General features: G+C 41.5%; 1 protein-coding gene across 1 annotated transcript in view; it reads right to left on the bottom strand.

Annotated features, from left to right (window-relative positions):
• Positions 1-41: 41 nt before the first annotated feature.
• LOC147795550 (uncharacterized) overlaps positions 42-24,915 on the bottom strand; it is a gene marked incomplete at its 3' end in the record, with an annotated part of 38,243 nt that continues 13,369 nt past the window's right edge. The window contains exons 8-28 of the mRNA XM_087131658.1: positions 22,985-23,252; positions 21,717-21,868; positions 20,418-20,638; positions 19,051-19,270; positions 17,111-17,724; positions 16,549-16,703; positions 15,878-16,352; positions 14,659-14,855; positions 13,990-14,066; positions 12,774-12,867; positions 11,332-11,411; positions 11,118-11,211; positions 9,760-10,022; positions 9,262-9,358; positions 8,419-8,592; positions 7,647-7,820; positions 6,618-6,794; positions 2,998-3,171; positions 1,995-2,077; positions 1,402-1,581; positions 42-221 (exon numbers count right to left, since the gene is read on the bottom strand). Coding sequence (XP_086987784.1) covers positions 42-221; positions 1,402-1,581; positions 1,995-2,077; positions 2,998-3,171; positions 6,618-6,794; positions 7,647-7,820; positions 8,419-8,592; positions 9,262-9,358; positions 9,760-10,022; positions 11,118-11,211; positions 11,332-11,411; positions 12,774-12,867; positions 13,990-14,066; positions 14,659-14,855; positions 15,878-16,352; positions 16,549-16,703; positions 17,111-17,724; positions 19,051-19,270; positions 20,418-20,638; positions 21,717-21,868; positions 22,985-23,252 — 4,149 coding nt within the window. The remainder of the gene's footprint in view (positions 222-1,401; positions 1,582-1,994; positions 2,078-2,997; positions 3,172-6,617; positions 6,795-7,646; positions 7,821-8,418; positions 8,593-9,261; positions 9,359-9,759; positions 10,023-11,117; positions 11,212-11,331; positions 11,412-12,773; positions 12,868-13,989; positions 14,067-14,658; positions 14,856-15,877; positions 16,353-16,548; positions 16,704-17,110; positions 17,725-19,050; positions 19,271-20,417; positions 20,639-21,716; positions 21,869-22,984; positions 23,253-24,915) is intronic.

Raw genomic sequence — 24,915 nt, 5'->3', positions numbered from 1 at the left:
CTTCACCATACGTACATTTAGCCATTTGCCGCTAAACTTACCCTGCATGTGCAAGTGTAGCACTTGTCTTCGGAGCTGATCCACTGCTCTCCGTCCTCGTACTCACGACCATCTCTTGCTATGCAGGTTTCACATTGGAAGCAGCACTGACCAGGGAGCATGACAGGGTTACGACACGACACCGGGTTACAAGGTTCTGGCTCACAAAACATGGAGCCATCCTGTAGGAGTGATGAACATCCCTTGTAATTTAAACGCTTGGATTCTTTGCCAATTAAAATCAAGGGGTAAATGGAAGGAAAGTGTTTTCTAAAAGCCTATCATTTTCAGGATTCCAAACCAACTTTTCAAATTTGCGCCCAGTGATGATACAAGCGATGTTAAGGGACAACAGGTTAAGGGACTTCTGTGTTCTTAGTTGGCAGATGGATTAATTGTGTTGAGTGAGACATGGGCACAAATTGGAGCAACAGAATGAAATAAACCAAAGACTCAGAAATATGTGGCAGCACAGGCCTAGATCATTGGACAAGTAACACTTCATGTTGAGTAAGTCATAACTGATCAACAAGCCCAACACTGCTCATCTTGAGCACATTCTGTAACCCAGGTTAATCTATGTCATCTTTAATTAGGGTAAGCTCCAATCAGTGCACTGCACTGCTTTCCATGGAGGCCGTTAAGATTTACAATGTGAGTTGCAGGCATACAAGAGCACCTCAGACAGCTGCAAAATGACCCACATCTGAAGAGAGGAGACTAGTATGAGAAGAAGTCACAGTTTTAGAAGTCGGAGGAAAACCCCAGGAGAACATTCTGCGTAAAACTCAAGGAATCAGATAGGGACTGAAAACCCAATCCACATGTGGACTGACCTGGGAATTGAACCCAGGCCGCAGAGGTGAAAGGTGAGGAAGAGTCACTACCCCAACCTGAGTCCCCTAGGTCACACTGTATCTCATAAGCCAGGTTTACAAGCAATGTTTAAGTATAATTCAATAAATAGTAAAGAAATGTTTATTTGAGGTGTAGCTGTAAAGTTTCTTCCAATGTTACTCTCTCAACTCTAGAAATGTAACTGTTTCTTCAGCCTTATGACCTACAGTGCGGCCTTAGAGTAGTTTTAAGGTATACTTGATTTCATAACCAAAGATAAATGGTGACAATAACCCTGGACAGTTGAGTTTAGGGAAACCTCCACTATCAGGAATTGCCAGGAAAATATGAACATTAAACAGTTGAATGAGAGTCCTGTAAATGTAGGAGACCACATGTAAATGGTCAGGACATCAAGATGTACCATCTTCTATCACCACATGGGTTAGGCCCTAAAGGTGATTGCTTTAACTTGGCTGTGACGGCAACTCTTCCACATTACAATCTTCTCAATTTGATACTCACAGTACAGGTGCAGACTTGGCAATGATCCTCTGGGTGCCTGAAACGGCTACCGTTAGGAATAATCCTCCTGTCAAACTCACAGTCATCACAGACTGGGCAGCATTGATCAGCTAACCGGCTTGGGTGGCTACAAGGTGTGCTACATGTGGATGCAATACTCTGACAGACCACCTCCCCTCTCTGAATAATGACATTTGACCACACAGTTATTTCACCACACATTTATCTTTCTACTAACACAATGAGGGCACTGAATGTTAACTGCCTACATCCTCAACTCCAACGAGATCTTTCATCAGGGATTGTGACTTAGAAGTTCTGACTATTCTCCGACTTTTGTTTCACAAAAAAGTTTATTCTACACCGTTTTTTCAATAATTTTATTGAAATCCAGTTATGGAACTAATTTTCAATGAAATCTGTTGACCCTGTAAAGGGGCAATGTAACATAACATGTTCAGAAACTTTAAACTTATTCCGCAATATCAACTAAAATTGAGCTTGAAACTTAACAATTACTTTGAATGTTTACAAAGAAGGATTGATTCAAAAAGACTGCCAACAAGTCTCAGGAGAACTAGCACCTGACTGACCTGGCAATTACAGCGTTGACAGGGATCCACAGTTGAGTAGAATTCCTGACCATTCTCATACACTTGTCCCTCAAACTCACAATCTTAAAAGGAAAACAGTCTCAATCAATTTCAGCACTGCTACAGTATGGCAAAACTCTGATGAAATGAACCTGCCGAAAGGGTTCCCAACTTGTTGAGTCAAGTATAATTTGATTTGAGTTTATAAAGTAAAAAGAATACAAAATCAAAGTTAATTTGAACAATTTAGAGTGAGCTGAGACATAATGAGCTGGACCTAAACCTACAGTCTCCAGATTAAAGAAATGATATCCTATTTGATTAGAACTCTGGATATTTATGGTCATTTCATATTTGTACATTTAAGACTTGTTTTGTAAAATCTGATGCAAATGTGTGAGCATCTTTGCTCAAAGGATGGACGAATTAGTCAGTAGTTATTTTAAGCGCACATTTCATGAAACCAGCCACAACAAAGGTATTATGTTTCCAGTCCTCTCTGATTGATGAGGTCCTCTTGCGCTGCCTAGACTCGACTACTGCAACTCAACTACTGATGCAGATTGATCCCAACAGCTTCAAAATAACGCAACTCAACCACACTATCGCAACCCAAATACATACGTTTCTCACTCCTTCAACAATTACTCCGGTTACCTGTTCAAAAATACATCAACTTCCAAACAGCCATCCTCATGCACACAGCACTACTCAATACAATACTGCAATACCTCAACATACAAAGCCATGATTGCCTCCAGCAACAACTTGAGAATCCCTCGCACATTAAAAAAAGCCTGGGCAGGGCCTTTTGGTTTCTGATGCTTAATTCCCTACCACAGAACATTTGCTGTCAGTTCCTCTGACAATTCGAAAGAAAAACTGAAAGCCTATAATGATCTCCACAAATTTTGTAATCTGTCTTCCAGAATTTTCCTCAGTCACGCACTGTACCTTGTGAAAATGTGTGCAATAAATTGTGTTATTATTGAAATGGTCTTACCCTGACAGACAGGGCAGCATTGTCCTGGTGGAGTGAAGGGTCGAGGACAGCTGATAGGATCACAGGCTGTGTAGCTACAAGAGACTGAGCCCATATCACAGGTACACTGACGGCAGGGGTCAGAGGTCATGATCAAGTCGCCATTATTGTACTCCTGGCCTTCATAGAAGCAACCTGGATAAACAGACGATCCATTTGATAAGAAAATGATAGAACCAACGTCAAAAAAACCCTTAAGTAATTGTAACTGTCTCAGATGATGACTGATGTTGATGCATATTGTTGAACAGAGATTGGTGATTTGCAAAATCACACATCAATGAAACAAGCTTAGGCCCATCCGAATCTGAGCATTTTCTTCATGTGGTAAGTAGCATTGCTGTCTTATCATGAAGGAAACACTCCACTAGAAAGAGACCACATTTTCACATTGCAACACCTTTCCCAACTTGTTATCCTTTTAACCCCTTCATCAAACAATTGTTGGTAATCCGTAATCAAATATCAACAAACTGGGGTTTAATTGATTGATTTAAATTTTGTTGTGGAGCCTAATAACGAGGACAATTTTGACAGTTGCCTTGCCAAAAGACTAGCTTTTTACCACCAAAATGATGCTTTCAACCCGATATTGAAAGTCTGATAAATTTTCTCCTGTGTGTGAACATCTGACAGAATGCATGTGGCCACACGGACTCACTGTCGAACTCCATAATGATAAACAGAGCACAAATGCACTTTACAAGCATTACATGGAGTTAGATTTGTTATTTTATTAGGGGTGTGGGTGTAGTGAGGGTGGGGGTGGAAGATAGGTCAGTAATTAATCCAGCTAGTACTATTGTGGCTAGGCTACGGTGAAAGCCAAGCCAAAGAGTCATTACAAGAGTCATATGATATTTACTTTTAGGGGTGCACCCCTAATGGAGTGGGAATATCATATATATGAAACTCCACAGAAAAGAAGGTCCCATTCAGATATGTCATTACATGGCATGTCATACCTCGTCTCAACTACACATTCACATATCTTTGTCTCAATTTGGTAGGAAATCCTCTTGTTTAAGTAAGTGCAGTCCAGGTATGTGTTCCTTCCTATGATGCTTATGGTATCACCCATATGGACTACGCATTCATAATTTTAAATGTACACTGTGGTAGCACCGTATCGTTAACTTTCACTGCCTACAGGTGTTTGTAAAGGGAAAAAGTCCATTTTTGTTGTCAATTCCAACCAAATAATCCTAATTTTGCAGTATAGATTAGGACTCACATTCATAGTCAGGATATATCCACATTTTTTATATGGATTTGCTGGGTTACACTGAATGTAACTTTAGCGTACTAAGTTGAGTCCAACATAGATTGGTGTTTGTGGAGGAACAAATGTAATACTAGTGGTGTTTATCACAAATGCAAATCACTGTCTTTTTACGAAACAACCATGAACTTCAGTGCTCTTTATGGTGACTTTGTCAGTTGTGCAAACTCTTGTACTGTTGACATTAGTGGGCTCGCACACCTTAGTATGTACATGTACATCGGCACGATTTCCGTATGGAAGTTTATTGTTCAGTATATTTGGGCCTAACTTGTGAGTGACTGTGTACACCTGTAACGCATTCGATTTCCAATGTTTATTCTTGGTGAACCAGAGCTAGCTATTGTTTGCCACCACTTGAAGGATCTTTGTAAAGACTGTGCAGGTTTGGCATTTCAGGTGACACTGTTGAATAAACCCAGACTTGCACCCAGCATGACTGCAGAAGTCTATGTTCCATCTCCTATTCTGTCTCCTGACAGCCTGCGTGTCAACATCCCCTCTCCTGACCCCACTGTTACCCCATTCCCTCTCAGTCTCCTCTCACATTGCATATGTCAACATCCCCTCTCCTGACCCCACTGTTACCCCATTCCCTCTCAGTCTCCTCTCACATTGCATATGTCAACACCCCTCTCCTGACCCCACTGTTACCCCATTCCCTCTCAGTCTCCTCTCACATTGCATATGTCAACATCCCCTCTCCTGACCCCACTGTTACCCCCTTCCCTCTCAGTCTCCTCTCACATTGCATATGTCAACCTCCCCTCTCCTGTCCCCCCCGTTACCCCATTCCCTCTCAGTCTCCTCTCACATTGCATATGTCAACATCCCCTCTCCTGACCCCACTGTTACCCCATTCCCTCTCAGTCTCCTCTCACATTGCATATGTCAACATCCCCTCTCCTGACCCCCCTGTTACCCCATTCCCTCGCAGTCTACTCTCACATTGCATATGTCAACGCCCCCTCTCCTGACCCCACTGTTACCCCATTCCCTCGCAGTCTACTCTCACATTGCATATGTCAACATCCCCTCTCCTCACCCCCCTGTTACCCCATTCCCTCTCCCTCTCCTCTCACACTGCATATGTCAACGCCCCCTCTCCTGACCCCACTGTTACCCCATTCCCTCGCACTCTACTCTCACATTGCATATGTCAACATCCCCTCTCCTCACCCCACCGTTACCCCATTCCCTCGCAGTCTACTCTCACATTGCATATGTCAACATCCCCTCTCCTGACCCCACTGTTACCCCATTCCCTCTCAGTCTCCTCTCACATTGCATATGTCAACATCCCCTCTCCTGACCCCACTGTTACCCCATTCCCTCTCAGTCTCCTCTCACATTGCATATGTCAACATCCCCTCTCCTGACCCCACTGTTACCCCATTCCCTCTCAGTCTCCTCTCACATTGCATATGTCAACGCCCCCTCTCCTGACCCCCCTGTTACCGCATTCCCTCGCAGTCTACTCTCACATTGCATATGTCAACATCCCCTCTCCTGACCCCACTGTTACCCCATTCCCTCTCAGTCTCCTCTCACATTGCATATGTCAACATCCCCTCTCCTGACCCCACTGTTACCCCATTCCCTCTCAGTCTCCTCTCACATTGCATATGTCAACATCCCCTCTCCTGACCCCACTGTTACCCCATTCCCTCGCAGTCTACTCTCACATTGCATATGTCAACGCCCCCTCTCCTGCCCCCACTGTTACCCCATTCCCACTCAGTCTCCTCTCACATTGCATATGTCAACATCCCCTCTCCTGACCCCCCTGTTACCCCATTCCCTCTCAGTCTCCTCTCACATTGCATATGTCAACATCCCCTCTCCTGACCCCACTGTTACCCCATTCCCTCGCAGTCTACTCTCACATTGCATATGTCAACGCCCCCTCTCCTGACCCCCCTGTTACCCCATTCCCTCTCAGTCTCCTCTCACATTGCATATGTCAACATCCCCTCTCCTGACCCCACTGTTACCCCATTCCCTCTCAGTCTCCTCTCACATTGCATATGTTTTTCACTGATTCTTAGTTATATCATGAGAATGTTCAATTCCCCAAACAGTAATTTCAGCCTATGGTGCTGACTGCCAAGGAAATGTGCCTAACGTGGTATAGTAGCTTCGTGTTTGTAGACAAGTTACACTGTCTGTTCACAGTCTGTGACTACTCCTGTGCTGATTTTCATGGAGTACATTTATGTATAAAGAAATGCTTTATACTTTCATTCTACTTTCAAACTATTCCAAATCCTAAAAACAACCGTAATTTCTTTTTTCTTACCATCACAAATTGGACAGCAGTATTCTGGCCTGATGATGGCATGGGAGCATTGTGTCTGACACTGAATAGTTTCACAGGTGATTTGGCCTTCCAGACACAAACAATCTTGGCAGACATTACGCACTGGTGTCCAGTGAGACTGGTGATCATGACGCTCTCCTGTATCATCAATGCAACCTGCAAACCAGTGCAAACATGAACAAGACAACTGTCTTGGTGAGACCCACAGGAAAACTGTGGTACCGAATAGATTTGATTATTCACTTGTGGGTTCAATTGTAGGAAGAGTGTTGGTTTCATTTTGCATTCCCTTCCATTCTCATTCTTGGATTAATTTGCCATTGTAAGTTTCATCACTTTTTTTAAGTGTGTAAAACTTTCATAAGGTCAAAATTTTTGACCTCAAAAGCCAGAAAATCCACGAAGGACCCATTTTCAGTAAAATCCGTGCTCACCACTCTAACATTTGAACATTGCTGTGAGCAGTTCAGACAACATTCAACAGTGCCAACAAAAGTGAAAAGATGGATCTAAATAGAAACAAAATTTCTTTACTAAACAAATATGAACAAGAAGTACCTGTCAAAAAAAAATTAATACAAGCGTTTCACAATAGTGTGCCTCAAAAGAGTTGGCAATGCGTCGGCCAATCACAACGTGTGAAATCTGTCAACCCAATGTGCGTATGGAAAGGGTCAACAGATTTCGCACGCTGTGATTGGCCAACACATTGCAAACTCTTGAAGGCGCACTATTGTGAATCATCCACATTGATAAGTTTCCCACTGGTGCACATAATGCCCTTTAAACATAACAAATAGAAACATTAAACTTAATGAGACACTCTCTTGGTTTTCCTTAGTAAAAGAGGCTTTTTGGTCAAGCTATTGGCCTCAAGATATTTTCAAATATTTTCACCCTCGGCACATGGAAATTGGCCATTTCAAGTTTTTGCATTGCGCGAATTAATACACCTTTTTGCAGAGCGGGTCACAAAGGTCATCAACAGAGAAATCACAACACACCAACCTCTACAAACTGGGCAGCACTCTCCGGGGATTTCTTCACTAAGTTGACATGGCAACGGTTCACAGGGCAATTTCTCACACGTTACTGTTCCGAATGAGCAAAGGCAGCGGCTGCACTGATCTTCACTGGTAAAGATCTCACCGTTTGGCCTACGGCGCTCATCGTAAAAGCAATCTGCACGGAAGTGTACAAAAGGTTCATATTGGCCATTGCATGAATCTAGGTTTAAAGGTGTAGAATACCTTTGAACTTTTACATTAATCAGCTTATCATGAACACTGTAGTCTTCCACTGATGTGTCTAAAGTAACTCCAGCAATAATTGGCCTGGATTGGCCTGGCCATGCAAAGTAAAAGCTCAACATTTTGAACAGGTCTAGAACATGGGTGCCAACACTCCAGCATTGCTTTGGGGGACTGGGGAGTAAAAAGTCAGAATAAAGAACATGTACATAGACAAAAAAGTGATGCTGCTAAAAATTTGAGTTCAGGTTTTGCAGTAGTATTATGTGTACATCTCTGAACAGTTCTCCAGGCAACAATTTGACTATTTTGTCCAGGTATTTTAATTTACTGTCAATATGACGTCTTCTGTTCCAGATTTCTCCAAGTTCAATTGGAATTCTGTGTCAGTTGTACAAATATTTTAATAAGGGGAGACGGCCACTGCCTACATAATGACATAAACTAAGTTTAAATCAAAGACCTTCTACCAATCACAAAATGTACTTATGCATCAATCCTACTAGAAAATGAAACTTTGGGACTTTTACCTGTACAGAGTGGACAGCACTGGCTGGGAGGTGTGTAGCCATGCTGGCAGGTAGCCAAGCAGGGTTGTAGGTCTCGACAGGTAACTACACGCTCCTGGCAGATGCACTGCTGACACTGATCATCTGAGATCCAACGCTCCTCATTATTGTACTGGATCCCATTGTATACACATTCTGAAAGGGGATGGAGGTGGCCAGTGAAGGTCAAGGGGGCAGTGGATCATGCCATCAATGGTCCTTGGGTTTTAGGATAGTGTTTTCAAGGATGTAGTTGCGTCAGGGAGCTGTTAATTTTTAATTCTGCATGGGTTTGTGTGTTCAGTGTTGTCCAAGAGCTCACAAAAATGTGCATGTTGTGGGGGCAGCAACAGTTTCGTTTGCCTGCTTGTTAGTGCCTACAACAGGTTTTTCATGCAGTACAATAGAGCTGAAAAAGGCAGCAGTCTTTGCCTTGAAGCACATAAATTCATGATACCCCTGGGAATAAAACTGTCATAGGTCCTCACAGTTCACCACTGGTCAATCACAATTCAATAAATTTCAAGTCAAACTATGTGCAATTCATATAAACAATGATGAAGGTATTGCTGGTCCTTAGATGTAACTTGACTTGGGACTGATTTGTGATTGACTGGATTACAACTCAAGTTCCAATCAACAGTCTCTTCAGCAATGAGAACTGACAAACATCCCTAAATGCCATTTTGGTGCTGTAGACTAAGTCGCTTCGATGAAACACATTAAGGAACCTTCAAGTGTTGTACAGCTTCCTTGACATTTGAGATGAAAAGTTGAAATAATCAATGAACTTAAACCACAGATTTACAGGATCAAAGTACTTACTGTCAGTGCATTCTGGGCAGCAAGCTCCAAGCAGCAATATTGGGTTATCGCATGGAGGCCTGGTACATGCAATGGGATTACAACGCACTTTGCTGTCCTGTCCAATCAAAGAAGCATATGGTGTTCCTGTTATAATTTCTTCAAAGAATAATTAAATAAATGCTGTTTGTGATCGCGTTGGGGTGTTTGTATAATTTCCTACTGTCATATCTACAAAATATCTGTATAACAATTTGAAGATTTTGAGGTAACCCACAAAATGTCCAGACTTAAATTGTTTCTAAATGAGTAAAAAATCAACACTTGTAACCTTCTGATACTGATCAAAAAGCCCACAAAACATTTCCTGTTCCATCTGAACACTTGGTGTGGTGTGTATGGACCACTTGGCTGGTTCAACAAATCAAACACATCAAAACATTCACATTTAAAACTCTGAAAGGAAGATCATTTCTTGAATATTAACGCAGTTCAAAACTAGAATAATCCTATACTCACCAGACAGGAGCATCTAAGGCATGGATTGGCCATTGGCGTAAAGAAATCCCCACTATTAAATGCCACGTCCTCATAGACACATCCACCCTCATCGGTGCAGCGAGGGCAGCATTCACCCTCCAGAGTGGCCTGAGGCTGACAGGTCAGGTCAGGACACTCAACAGCAGAGCAGACCACGCTACCTTGCAAACAGGAGCATATTGTACACACATCCAGCTGGAAAGACTGGCCATTGTATAACTGGTCCCCTTCATATAAACAGCCTACAAAATGATAATACAGAGGAAAGTTAGGGCCTTATGTTCACCATGGACTCCAATGGATAGAATATCCCTTGTGCAAAACATGCCAAAAAAATCAGTTACATGGCAAGCATACTTCAATTTCACTAGTCTAGAATGATCATGTACCCAGGTTATATTGACCGGCATAGTTTCATCACTCAAATACTATCTGGTATTCAACTTGTTTAACACAAGTACACTATGTAGAGTGGGGTGCATGTGTGGGATGAGCATCAAATGACAAAAAGCTACATGTATAACCAAAGTGTCAGTAAAGCTCACAATAATCAACTGGTATTGAAGGTTACAGGCAACATTGCAGTAAATTCACACACAGGAAGATTTGTTTCCTGTAATAATGCTAGAGGTGTACAGGGAGAACAGTTTATGACTGATAGGGCTTTATCTACGTTAAATAGAGTAAATAAAACAAAAATTATATATTATACAAATTAAAACGAAACTCAACCAAGAGCTGTCTATACTGTATACGTATGTGCAATGTGTCCTACACCTTTGTACACTGGTGACCTTCTTGTCTTGGAAGTGTAAATTGTAAAGTTAAACTTGTTTACATTTATGACTGATGACTTTTGTACAAATTCATCACTGTAATATCTATCATTAATGCTTGCCTGGACCATGGCTGCATCACTGCCCATATGTGACCTGTTTCCAAAAAATGAGCCTTAAGTCAGAATATACGATAATTGAGTTATTGGTATTTTTGAATTCAGCAGAGAAGAGCTTTTCCAATGGTGTATGCATGTAACATATTCTTGTGACATTATTCTGGCAACTCTTGCATCTTAGTTTCTGCCATTGTTTTTTAAAATCTGGTCATGCTAAAAAAATTATAATTAAATGGATGTTTACACTTTCCAAATGTTACAAAACCCCAAAATTGACTTCCCCTTCAATTTTTGACTTTGAAGAGTCATAATAGGAAACGGTGGAGTGTGACCTTACGCTCATTTTGTCATTACAAGTCACATACGGCTATCTCAAATAGGCCACACAGACTATCAAAGTAAAGATTTGTCAAGACTGGTGTTTTTGTAATAGTTCTATTACCATCACAAGTAGGGCAGCATTCCTCCGCTAACTGTATGGGATGTGTGCAACGAGGAGCAGAGCAGGGTACCGGCTGACAATCTCGGTTACCATTCTGTGCGAATAAAAGACATCATCACTATCTACACACCATCATCAAGACCTACAGAAACAATGCAGAACTTGCAACTTCGATCACGACAGTGTCAAATGATTACTAAGAAAAACCACCTACCCGGCAAGTGCAGATTAAGCAAGGATCAGGATCGAAGACCCTCCCACCATTATGGATGAACACACCTCTTATAAGGCAATCTGAAAGGTACAAGGAAACCAAACAATATTACTCATGACCATATCTACATGAAAACTCTAAGAGGTAACTACAAGAAAACATTTTTGATCTATTATCCCAAAAGTACACACAAGCACGTTGGGCACTGCTAACAAGCTGTGCTTTTGCACTTCAACTTCACCCAGACTATACATCTGTGAACATAAAGTTCTTACAATTATGAAACAATCAGATTTGTGAAATTTATATTGCATGTATGCTCAGTTTCACTAGCAGTAACCCTCTAACTTCTCTGGTGACTTCAAGTGGCTTTGGGACAATAAACCTGTTTTACTAAACACTTGTATCTTCATCTGTATCAACCAAACTCTTGGGAGTGTGCCTTTATGTTATTTAGCTTTCTTTATGTGTCTCCTTTATCCCCAAGGATATCTTGAAGCATCACACAACACAAATTGAACTGCCATTAATAAGCAATAACTGAGGCCACTGTCCAGTCTTAATTCTACCAAACCCATTCGTTCAGGGCAACTTTACCACGCCCTTATCTGGGTATTTTTAGAAGCAAGATGTCAACTTCACCCATTACGAAGACAAATCAATGTAGGGTTTGAGGTAATTGAGACCTGGCCAGCCAAACATTCTGCTGGTCAGCTGAACTATTCAAAGCTTCATGAAAGTCCAGCTAATGAGAACAGTTTGTGCTCTAATTTCACTACAAAGAACAGCTGGCTAAATCAGTGTTTGACTGATTCAAAGATACACTAAAGTGTCTATTGAGTAATTTCAGTAGGTATTTAAGAGCCCATATCAAGGTCAGATTTCAGTCAACCCAACATTCTCCTAACAGTGGCCATACAGGCTTCCATGAGCTACATCTACTTGAAGCATTGCTGATGTAGCTGTATAAGGGCAAGCTATTAATAAATATTTAGGGCTTGTTAACCCATAAATCCATCAAATCCTAGCTGTCAATCTGTCTAAGGAGCGGTCTCAAATAAACTATCAGTAGTATACAGCAACCAGCAGTGTCGCAATCCATTTATTACAGTTGTATAAGTGAGAACCTTGCATTGAAGATGCAAAATCTATCCATACCATTTAGGTAATACGTACAAAACAAAACGTATAAAGAAGCATTTCATCAAATTCGTTAATAACTCATCAAATGAAACAAATGTTACTGCATTCTGCTTAAATGGGAGGGGGGTAGCTCCATATCAGCCTATCCAGCCCTATGTTGGTGATAAACTTGATAGCTTTGAGTTAGAACAGCAGCAGTAAAAAAATTCTGGAGGTTGCAAGCTCCAATCCCACCGCGGTCCATTTCTTTGTTTTATTTGATATGAATCTTATTTCAAACTAATGAATTAATTTCTTACCATCACAGGCAGGGCAGCACTGGCCTGGTACTGTGGCGGGATACTGACATCTTAGTACGGGACATGGATCCAAACGACAATTCACTGAACCACTCTGAAACAAAGGAGATGGGTTTGAACGTAACCCAGTGATCTTAATCACAACAGTTAAACTGCAATTCCTGGGAGTTTCTGAAGAAAAAGCTCTAAATTATCACTATGCTTTACTATGGACACTGCGATCAACAGACATTTAAATTTCACTCCCATGAAGTAACCATATTCAGACTTGAAAATAAAACTCATTAATTGTCATTGGCATTCTACAGCATTCAACAGAACAAACCACCACATCAAGACAACAGCTTCATGCTCTGTTCTGAGAAAGCCACGTTATACAACTGTTGACCGCTTCTAATGGAATACCAGCCTCCAAGCTGATTTGTTGTGCATTTTGTTTTCCCAAGGCAAAGCAGATGGAAAACAGAACACTCAATAGTGCATTGTATGTCATCTATGCTTACCAGGCCAACAAAAATTCCTAAACACCAGCTGAGCTCCTACCTACCTACCTGATCAACCAAGAGAACCCACTCTACCATCACAGGTCCCCACTTGTACTCATGGTTGGAGAGAGGAAACATCATGCAAGTGGGGCTGAAGTGACTTGCTAGGTATGAAGCCCTGACCCTATGGTCGGGAGTGACAAACCTTATCCATGGAGCTCTACTGGTGTAAAGCACATTACAACATGCAAATATGGCAACCCCCAGTCATTGACTGAACTTGCTGGGGGAGTGCAACATGCACAATGCTCGAATGACCGTCACAGAGGGTGGGTGGGAAATGACTTGCCCGGCCATGACATTTGAATAGCGGAAGGAGAGGTTGGGGGTGGGACACCATATGACACTATACAGGGGGCGCTGTTCGTGATACAGATGTACATCATGATGTACAACATTCCTGCACAATCTTTTATCAGAACGGTGTATTTATGGTCTTTTCTTATACTTCTCCCATTTGAGTGCTATTGAATACATTTTGGTTGATTGGAAGTCCCAAAAATTCTTTTTAATTTTTTTCTCAACATAAAAATGTGGGGGGAAGGGGCTTATTTAATAACCCCCAATCCCCAACCCCCAATTAAATTGTGTTGGGGATGTATACCCTCCACCCACCTCAGATTTATGCCCATGCATGAGTGCACTCAATGAAAGGTAACAAAGCTACTTACATTGCACATACAAGTTGTACATGGGTCAGGCTGCCACGTTGAGCCATCTGCATGAGTTGTGGTTCCATTCAAACAATCTAACAGACATAATCCAAAAACAAAACAGGAACAAAACAAAAATATCACTGTTGAGTGGTCACACTACACTTCAGATACAGTTATCTTGAACTTAACAAATGAAAAAAATGGTAAACTGTCATGAAATTTATTTGGACAAACTGGGAAGTTGCCAACAAGGGCAAAATACACGTAACAAGCAGCTATGTACGAGAATTTATTAGCTGAGTGTCATTTATGTTGGAATCCCTCTAGTCACATGGTAATCTATCAAATGGCATGCTGGCTGGGGTCCTCTAATGCTAAACCAACTTCATTTAGCACCCAGGTGCTCTCTGAAGTTAAATTCCTTTGCCAGGTAGGCTTGACTGTGTAATGCATGTATCTTTACATATCTGGTTTTTTGTGAACGCTACTTTAAGCTTGTTTTTTGTTGATGGTTTCCTTGGCTTTTTTCTTAAGTTTGCTTCATATACCCCCAACAATTGCCGCTAAAACTGTTTTTCAGAGTTGGAATGACCTTATGTGGAGCTAGCTTAGTCCACATAACATTCAAAAAATGCTAAATACGTTTGTTATCATATCTCATGCATGTATTAAAAACAAATATACCTTCCCTGAGGCTCTGACCACAGTTGACTTCTTGGCCATTCTCATACCAGGTGGCCAAACAGGTGCCACAGAAATTGTAGAAGCAGACTGCGTTGGGATGGGAAGAGCACAGGGTGTCACAGGGATTGACGGGGCAGACTGCATTGGAAGTGTCACAAACACAGCTGGCTAAAAAGGTCTCCACGTCAAAGCAAAACCTTGGAAAGGAAAGGTACACAAATGGCTTGATAAAAAGGACAGTAATGCAGACATCAATCCCAGATCACATGCACTCGTTGTAAGCAATCTCATTTGTGTTTCTTACTTGAGGAATCCCTGGATTATTTTTTACCATTTTCCTGTTTCTTCCAAAAGCCCTAGTGTCAGATGGAAATCAAGTCACAGAGTGTTGAGAACAAACAAATTTTTTTCACAACAGCTCCTCATCAAGAATGCGCCAAATTGGAATTCAAAAATGAAGCATGTCATAGGTCATTAGAGAACATAGCAAGACAGTTGTCACAGGCACTAAACTTCATAAGTGCTGGCATGACATCAGGTGCTTTATTTGGGCTAGACTTCGCCTACCTGAAATACATGTACATGTACCAATTTGGCTAATTAAGCCTTTTTTCCATTCTGCTCTTTCTTAGGGAGAGGGGTTTAGTATGGTCTCCAAGAACAAGATTTCAACTTCTAAGTTGACGTTTTAGGCCGAGTTAGATCAGCAACAATTTATCAACCATTTGTTGATTTTGCCTCCTAACCTATGCATAAAATATATCCTGTGTCATAGGCCAACTTGACAGGTGGTTGAAAAGAGCTGGGGGTGGATTCTGCCCCACCCTCCTCCACGTTTTTCTGATATTGCTGCAGTGCATTTATTCATGAGCCGAGCCTTTAGGAGTTTTTAAAAACTCTTTGTGGTCATTTGGACACCAATTTTGGGAAATAAAAAAAAAACATTCTAGAAAAAGTGCCCATTTTTCCAAGAAAGGCCAGCCAACAATGTGTACATGTACTTTTCTACTGCTGTGCTCAGTGCATGTTGACTAGCAGGCATGTGGCCTTGAACTGTGAACATCAAATGACCGTAACAACAAAACCATATATGAGACGGAGTAGAAACTTCACAGTCTTACTGATAAGGAGTGCCTTTACATGCATGCCAGGTTAAAAGAACAGCATGGGACAGTCAAGTTCTTAGTGGGGCAGAATCCCCTTCCCTCAGCTGTGGTACCTGTTTGATGTGACAGAGGATGGGAAGCTGGTTAGCTGGGTCCTACCCCCAGACAGTGGCTTCTGTTGAAGACTCCATGTCTGCTCAAACCACATCAGTGGCAGCTGGCCTGGGTGGGGGCAGGTGTGGGTCACGCCCATCAGAAACTGCTTAGTTTGTTGAAACAGGAGCTCATCCAGCTGCGCCGAGATGACCAAGACAAAGGGACCGTCATAGAAGAGGTTGCAATTGAAGCTGTCCATCCCCTGCATGTTGAAACCAAAGGCATCGTAGCCCTGGGCATTCAAGCCATTGCGGTCCAGGCAGTACTGATCATAGCCATTGGCATTGTAGCGTCCCGTAGTGTCACGGCTGCCAGAGTTACTGTAGCCATTGCGGTCATACCCTTGCGCACTGTAGCCTTTCTCATTGTAACCATAGCGATCATAGCCATAGATGTTATAGCCAAAAATGTTGAAGCCATCCCTGTTAAAGCCTGTGATTGGTATAAGGGGAAGATCAAGGGCGAGTGATACTTTTGGACTAACAATTTCTACCAAGAGGCAATTCAAACCTCTCTGCTCTAGTTTTGAAACTGACAAAGTTTAAACATCAAAGATGCAGGATCTACTGATTTTTTTCTTTTAAGTGTTCAGATGCTGACTTAAACTGCTTTAAACAGCTACTCTTACCATCTCGATCAAAGCCGTATTTGTTGAATCCAAACTGGTCATGCCCACTTCGATCATAACCTTCATAATCGTAGCGTCTCTCTGGACCATACGTGTACAAACCTCGCTCATCATATTCCCTATAAATGTTGTATCCTTCCACATTGTATCCTGCCCTAGAATTTAAAAAAGCATATTGAATAAAATTCAGCAATGTGTAACCTGGGGCTCCTTTAAATGCCAACTGACAGTTTATTGTGTTTACCTTCGTCTTAGAAACCTTCGGAAAAGAGGACTTGAAGAAGATTTTACACGATTGCAATATCATTTGGGATCAGAATTAAAGCATTCCACAGAATTTCCTTGAAAACACATTTTTTTTAAGTAGTCAGTTATGGTCTCTGTAATTTTTGTGTTTCCTTTATGAAAAAAGACCTCTACACTGATGACATTACACTCTGTTGATGTGTACTTTCCTATGGTGTACAGTAGACTGTAGGCACACAGGAAAATACATATGGAAACAAAGTGTGATGTCACTGTACATAGGCCTATTCTAGCCAAATTACTACGTTCTGCATACCTGTCAAAGCCCTGTCTGTTGAACCCACTTCTATCGTAGCCTTCACTGTCATATCCATCTGAACCAAACACTGAGAAGGTATGATTACAGGGACTGCCTTCAGTTGGTAACACATACGTCACACAAAGCTGTGACTCTGAACGCAGCAAATCCCTGGGCCTGGTGTTGAAGGGTACCAGCGGTACATCCAGCATAGCTGTCGGAAAGTTGCCGTCATTGCCTACCTTTTGCTGCCAACGCCAGAAGATCATGTCAACGTAAGATTGCAGGGCATAAAAAACAGGGTCATAGGGTGCCCCTGAGCTGGCTACGTGACCCCCTATATAGTTGAAAACATGCCCCATGATGGTCTGCATGCACATGCTGAAGGTGTCAAAGTCGTTGGATGCCATTGCTATGGCAATGTCAATCTTAGATGGCAGTCGCATGGAGTAAATGAATTTACGGATTAGGCACGGTTCCCAGGGTGAACCACCTCGGAATGGGTGGTCTTCCACACACGATCCTCGGCCATCACCTCCAAAGTAGTTGGGCTGCCAGATAATGGCTCTGGAAAGGTCACTCACATCAGTAGTGAAGTCATAATAAGGCAGAGCAATGGAACAATCAATCTCCTGCAATGTAAACAAAACGAAAATGATATTGGAAATGGAAAAGGCAAATGTTAAATAAGAAAATGAGATCTTGTTTGCTAAACAGGAAAAGTCATTCAAATCATTCACTTGCATAAGATAAATGCAAAAGCGAAACTTGTCCAATGCAAGATGGTGACAGTGTTGAATGTTCCTTCTCAAAACCAATGAATACTTTATTTTTCAAAGTTAATGTCCAACATGATACATTTCTTGTCTGCAAAACTGCCCTTCTGAAGGGTTTTGTGAAACTGTATTTTAACTGATGGATCAAACAGTAACCATGCAGGAATTGACAAAACTGGATACAATTCCTTTATGTATTATCCAAAATCAAAAGATTCAAGGCACTTTGCACCTAAGGACATAAACCTCTAATAAGTTTCTAGGACAGTAACACATAGGACTCGCACACACATAGGTGACTTGTACACATGCCCTATCTCTTTCACAGTTCCTTTTGCTATGTTCACTTGCGGAAAGCGTTTTTGAATCCTTGTTCTTGACAACACTCGGGTTGACCCGACACGAGAACAGCGGTCTCAAATGTGACAAACAAACCCAAGAAGTTGTTCGTTGATTGGTTTCACTCCCCGATTGTTGGACGGTTGAGCAAGGTGCAGCTAGAACAAAATGGTGGACTGTGCAGAATATATTCAAAGGTCCTGGTCAAAGGACAAACATGATATTTGAATTCTGATTCCTGCATGGCCAGAATTACATGAACATTTTCAGTAAACCCAAGAAATCTTGCCCCTTTCCCCCCGGAAAGAAGGGCTGCTATGAGGGCCATATTTTGATCTGTTTCACATTCATCTTCCGAATGGTCCTCAAATAATTGCAAAATCTGAGATTTGTCGGCCACTTTGAATTTTTTTGTCTTAACATACCCCTGCCCGTTCATAACCTGCTCAAGAACACCATTCAAGTGTTACTCAAGTGTTGTCAAGAACAAAGATTCGAAAACACTCAGAGAGTCTAACTAAAGGAACTGAACTGTGTTTGGTCCCCTGACTCCACAATGGTCAATCATTGTAGAAAATATTGCACCTTGACATTGCCTCATTATGTAGAGAAGACCACGATGTGACAAGAGATGCCATAGAAATCTTGTATAAGCAACTCTAACTCAATGGTTTCCCACTCAGGTGTGGCAACAGTCATGGTGACATGATTGATAAAAACAAATAGTTTAAGTAATTCAATGATAACTTGGTTTAACCAAATGAAATACTGGTTCTGTAGTGCAGACTAAGCCTAAGTCTGATTCTATCTAGTTGTGGAAAAATTGATGAGAAAAGTCTGAACCTGTAAGCGCCTCTCCATCTGGCGTAGGAAGACCCGATGCCAAATCAAGTAGGCTGGGATGTTGTTAGCCTCCATGACATGCCGCATGTAAGTATCTCGAGCTTGCTCCCAAGGGTTACCCAGATCAGACGAGCGTAGCTGCTGTACGGCTGCTTGAAAGCGATCCAGCTCATCTCTTGTCATGTCACGCAGTTCCTTACGAACTGTCATTTCAACACACCTAGGGGTACCAGATTTGCAAACAAACACTCAGACTGGACTTGCTAAGCAAGATATGCAGAATTGACTTCTCAAATTTAATAGATTTTCTTAGCATCACTTGGATGTGGCATATCAATATTTCTGTGAATATGATTTGGTTTGTCAAAACAACTAAAGGCCTCTTAATTCTTCTAAGACTTGCTCCAACAAAATCATGAAATTTAGTTGCAAAAACTAAGCTTCATGATTTTAATATCAATGGATACAAATGAAAACAAGGCTTCCCCGTGATTGACAACACTCTTTAAGTTTCAAATACAAGATCTTATGTCATTCCAGTGGACAAGAACAATGGGAATTTGAAAGATTTGTCAGTAAAGAGGCTTGTCTTGAAGGTGAAGTCTGGAGACGAGTACTGACATCAATATCTGCTGGAAGCAAGTAACAACAGAGAAGGTCGAAAGGATGAACACTATCAGGTCTTCTGTGTCAATTCAACATGATTTTTCACCTGACACTTAAAAGACTAACATAACATTTGGTATGATGACTAACCAATAGAAATATACCAAGAAATGACATTTCATTTGGTAATATTGATCGTTAATTTTTCAGAAATAGGTCAACAAACTTTGTAACATTTAGCATACTTTCAAATTTCAGATATTTGTTTATCAGAAGGAATAGTCTTCTCTGTATTTGTTGAAGTTCATGATTACAATGATAATGTTGCTGATGGCAATAGTTGACAAGGCCAACAACAATGGCAAAGTCAGTACTGACAGCAATAAAGACAGTGACCATAGAGTTTGTATTGAAACCTACACAGAATTGATTTGGAAAGAAGTAGAAAAACATAAACCAATGTAAGGCTGATATATCAGGATCTACCTACACACAACATGGACTCGAGCAGAAACAAAACAACTTGCTTGAAATCAACTAGGCTACCCGGATTTCATTTAATAGCTCTGTAGAATGTTCATGATGGTGACCTACACACAGTGTTTGCCAGCACACTGTAGAATGTTCATGATGGTGACCTACACACAGTGTTTGCCAGCACACTGTAGAATGTTCATGATGGTGACCTACACACACTGTTTGCCAGCACACAGTATGCAATAAATCAATGCTTCCCGACAGAATGCCAACGATTTACAAACCTGCAATTCAGCCTGCCTTCAGGCATGCACCTACACTCCTGACAATGTGTCCGGAAACTCTGCCCAATAGCATAGGTAGAATCCATAAACACACAGCCATCAGGCAAGTCACATGATACTTCATCACACAACCTCCCTGGGTGGAACCCAGTGACCTCATGCCTTTGGTTGGCAGATGGGGTGAAGATGTTCAGCTGGCGACATTGTCCCATGGCTAATGTCTGTAAGTGCAAAATACGTCCAACAAATGGTCACTGATAAAATCATTGATCGTTTATCACTGCAATAGCTTTACTGCTAAATTCTGTCCTTTCAGCTAAATTAACTTCTGCAGTCATTTTGAAATGACTATTAAAACACCTATTAACCACTTCACCCTGGATGATGTGTACACATGCTGCAGGGATTTCCTGTAACCATAAGATTGAGACCATTTCAACATGTTCTGGTGAATTATGTGAATACATGGTGAGATCTATACTCATCCTACTGTGAGTGATTCCCATTGCGCATTGTGTTTGTACACACACAGAGACTCCAACTAGTCCATGAAGTTTGAGCATGAGTGGAACTTTCAAATCTCCATGTGCTACAGCCGGGTATTGTAGATATTGGTTTGCTAAATTGGCTCAGTTTACAAAAAATACATAAGAAATATCACGCAAATTTGAACGCATGACCATCAAGGGTCAGAACTTGTGTGGTCCAACTTTGTAAAGGTAATTGTGGTACCTTGTCATTTTACTATGAGAAAGTTTACGATTCAATTTCATTTATAAGGAGGCAATGGTTAAATTAGCGTCTGACCAATCCAAAGATAGGCAGAAATGTCTGTCGAGTAATTTCAGTAAGTATTTAAGAGCCCACATGAAGATCAGATTTGAGTCTGCACTGCAGGTCAATGGTCAACCTAACATTCTCCTAACAGTGGCCATACAGGCTTCCATGAGCTACATCTACTTGAAGCATTGCTGATGTAGCTGTATAAAGGCAAGCTATTAATAAATATTCAGGGCTTGTTAACCCATCAATGTGACCTATTGATCCATCAAGTCCTAGCTGTCCATCTGTATACAGTAAGTAATAGACAGTGTTATGCAAATAACAACAAATACAGTGACAACCTTGAGTTTATGAGGCAATGAGGCAAAATCTATCAGAGCCACACGTATAACGCATTACCAAAAACTACCCTGACTAAAATATAACTTTCATGTCCAAAGACATTTCTTTTCACACTTTTGAAATTCTTGAAAGGAAAATGGCAGCGGAAGAAAATGTAATGTCGGACAGTCTTACCTCACAATTATGCCCGGGAAGGAGTTGAGTAAAATCCAAGTATTCCTGGCCAGCTGATCCACGCATGTATGTTCGATAACAACAAGCTCCAACCATGCAGTGATCTTCACATGCTTGCTGAGTGGCAAAGCTGTTCCCATCCACCAGACAACCTGCATGAGTATCAAAACAAAACGTCTTGCATACCTGATTTTCAACAAACTTTCATATGCTACAAATGACAAACTCATGCACCAATGCCACTAATAATAATGATTTTTAAATGCATAAATCCTTGACACTTCTGGTAGATCAAGGCACTAAATACTACTGAACCCCTTCACTCAGCCATCTCAGCATTTTGAGGAACGTGAGCGTGATGCTGCCATTTTCAGCACAAACAGCTAATCAAATGTAACAACTATCTCACAGGTACCCATATGTACTCTCAGATGGAGAGAGGAAAGTGGGAATAAAGTGACTTGCCCAATGACACAATACGAATCAATCCCTATAATCAGAAGTTACAGTACCAACCCCAACCACTACGCTACATGTTCCCTTGATACCAAGAACGTGGTGACACAGCATCATTACAAAAGTAAGAGCGGACACCCTTGGCTGTTGATAAATCATATGAAAAGACTGTATCGGGCATTAGAAGAACAATTCAATCAGCAGTCAATCTTTTCATTGTGAACAATACATTAGACATTCAGGTACTTGAGTTGAATTCCCATAGGCTTATCTGAGGACCAGAATTACGGTGGTACAACTGCGCTCTTACACCCGATGTAAATTCATGTATAGAGTAAATACCTCTCCCACAAATAGGGTGCTGTAAGTTTCACAGGCTTCAAGTTTAAGAAAGCACAAGTGCAAGCAGTGCCACAGAAGTAACTGGTGACCCCTTGGATCAGTCTATGAGGGCTGTGTGCATGAACTTTGGGGGCAACCACTGTTTACAATGTGCCTGGCACATGATGCTACACATCAGTAATTTGGATTCTTTGAAGTATAGAGTGATACTAGGCACACTGAACGAACAGTGTTTGATTGTTGCACCAGACTATCCTTTAGCTCATTGTGATCAGATGTAATATTCCTCACATGCCACTCAGAGCTGCTCAATTTTGCATGTTGTAGCTTTTAATTTATCTCTGTCCTTAGTTTTTTGTAGCCTCACATCACAGGTGGCTTGCATTTGTAGACCGATGCTTCATAATTTTCTAAAAGCTTTTGGAAAACAAAACTATCGGAGGCAGACAATTAGTTGCTTCTATTCTCACCTGCATAATTAATTTCGCATCTCTGTGCAAACATATCAAAGTAGTACATGACCCCTCGCTGTTCACACCCATCGGTCTTTGGAGGTGAAGCACAGACATTTTTCATGTGCTGGCAGTGGTCACCCCCACAACCAGGTGGACACAAACAGGAGTAGTTGCCGTTGCCAGGGAGACTCAGGCATGTTCCACTGTTCATGCAGGGATTGGACGTACAGGGGTTTTGGCATTCCGGCCGGTCATTCTGGAAAGAACACAGTGGCTGTCCTTGCTGTAAGTTGGAGGCAAAGAGAAAGTATTACAAACATTTGGTTCAGTGCAGATACTGAGAGAACTTTATGTTGACTTTGTCTGATTGGACACAATTCTCACTGCAAATTCACACCAGTAAGAGGGAATACTTAATCACAATTTTTGAACATTTATGGCTGCTTGCAATGGTAAGCAGTTATATGGCTACTATAAGATGATCTCTGGCAGGCACATAACACACTCACACACACAAGTGTGTAAACGCCTTCAATCCTGGACTCCCTATTAGTCCTCTTTTGTTCATACTTCAACATTTTCGGAAGACCTCCCATATGTTTTGTACACGTTTTCCAACCGTGGACTCTTCGGCAACCGTGGACCCTATTGTCCCCTATTGTTATAGGTCCACGATTTGAATGTGTATACAAACTCACCCTTACATTGATATTTTAAGGGTATTTCCTTTGTTCTTGTGTAGAAACAAAAAATTAGTGTGTGAAACGTGTTTCCAAACGGCTCCTATTTCAACTGGACTATCTTTCCTGGGTTGATATTTTGACCAAATGCCCCATATGTAAAATGCTTTAATTTGTGGCAAATAAGTATGCCTTGGGACCGGAATTCCTTCTTTTTCGGTAAATTACTAAAACCTATTTGTGAAATTCTCGTGGGGTGCCATTTAAGTACCCCAAAAGGACAATGAATGTTCCTTCCCATTGTTGTGGTATCACACAAGGCACCATAAGCACATGCATATAAAGCCCCCCAAAAGCCTCTGGTTTCTCGTCAGAGTGTGTGTCGCTGTAGACCTGCGCGTCAGCAAAGCAAACAGTTTTTTATTTGGTATAAAATGATGTCAAAAAGCTGTCAAACTTGCTTAACCCTTTTTTTCGATGGAGTATAGCTGAGTAATATGTACAGTAAAGGAGTCTTGTGCCTTGACATCTTCGCGCGATTTAGAACGCTGGCCTTGTTAGCGCCCTGTGACTGGTGTGTGGGTATAAAAGGCCCATGCGCAGGCAGCTCATTCTCTTCAGTTGGCTGACTGACAAGAATCACGAACAGTTGGCGCAACGTCTCTGCAGAAGATCGTCTGGCCGGAACATGCTGGAAAATTGACAGCACTGTAGATTAGTTTCAATGGCAATGTCCATCTGTTAGGGTGAAGCAAGTGCCCGGACACCAATCTGCCTAGCAGTGATTCTCTAGTGCACTAGATAGCTTTGGCGCCTGGCAGTGAACTGCCTCCAAATGGACCTGTCTCCCAAGGCTCTGTCGATGGAGACCCCCAAAATAGAGAATCTTTAATTTCAAACCAATCAAAATTCTCCTGTAGCCCATGAACTATAGTTGTATATCTAACTTATCAGTTAAAATGTGTTTGGGTGTACTGAAAGTGCATTGGCAGGTTTTATTTCTACCTGTTGATATAGACTCCTCTAACAGCTACACAAAATCTCACACATATTTTGTTCTGCTGGTTGTATTTAAAATTGCAGTTTCCAAGGATCATCTGTCTGGGCAATCCCATTTTGGGGGGGGGGAATTTAAAAATCATGTTCACTGCCTTTAAGTGATATTAACAAATACGTGGGACAGTTTTTCTATTCCTATTGGTTGAAACGCATCATATGACCGTGTATTAACATTTGATAATGCCCACTGAGAAACTGCGTAAATCA

The sequence above is a fragment of the Acanthaster planci genome, unplaced genomic scaffold, assembly GCF_054643075.1.
Source record: "Acanthaster planci isolate LZ-2023a unplaced genomic scaffold, COTS_SCS Contig7, whole genome shotgun sequence".
Taxonomy (NCBI): domain Eukaryota; kingdom Metazoa; phylum Echinodermata; class Asteroidea; order Valvatida; family Acanthasteridae; genus Acanthaster; species Acanthaster planci.
The sequence above is the reverse complement of the archived record's forward strand: the minus strand, read 5'-3'. Positions and strand labels throughout refer to the sequence as shown.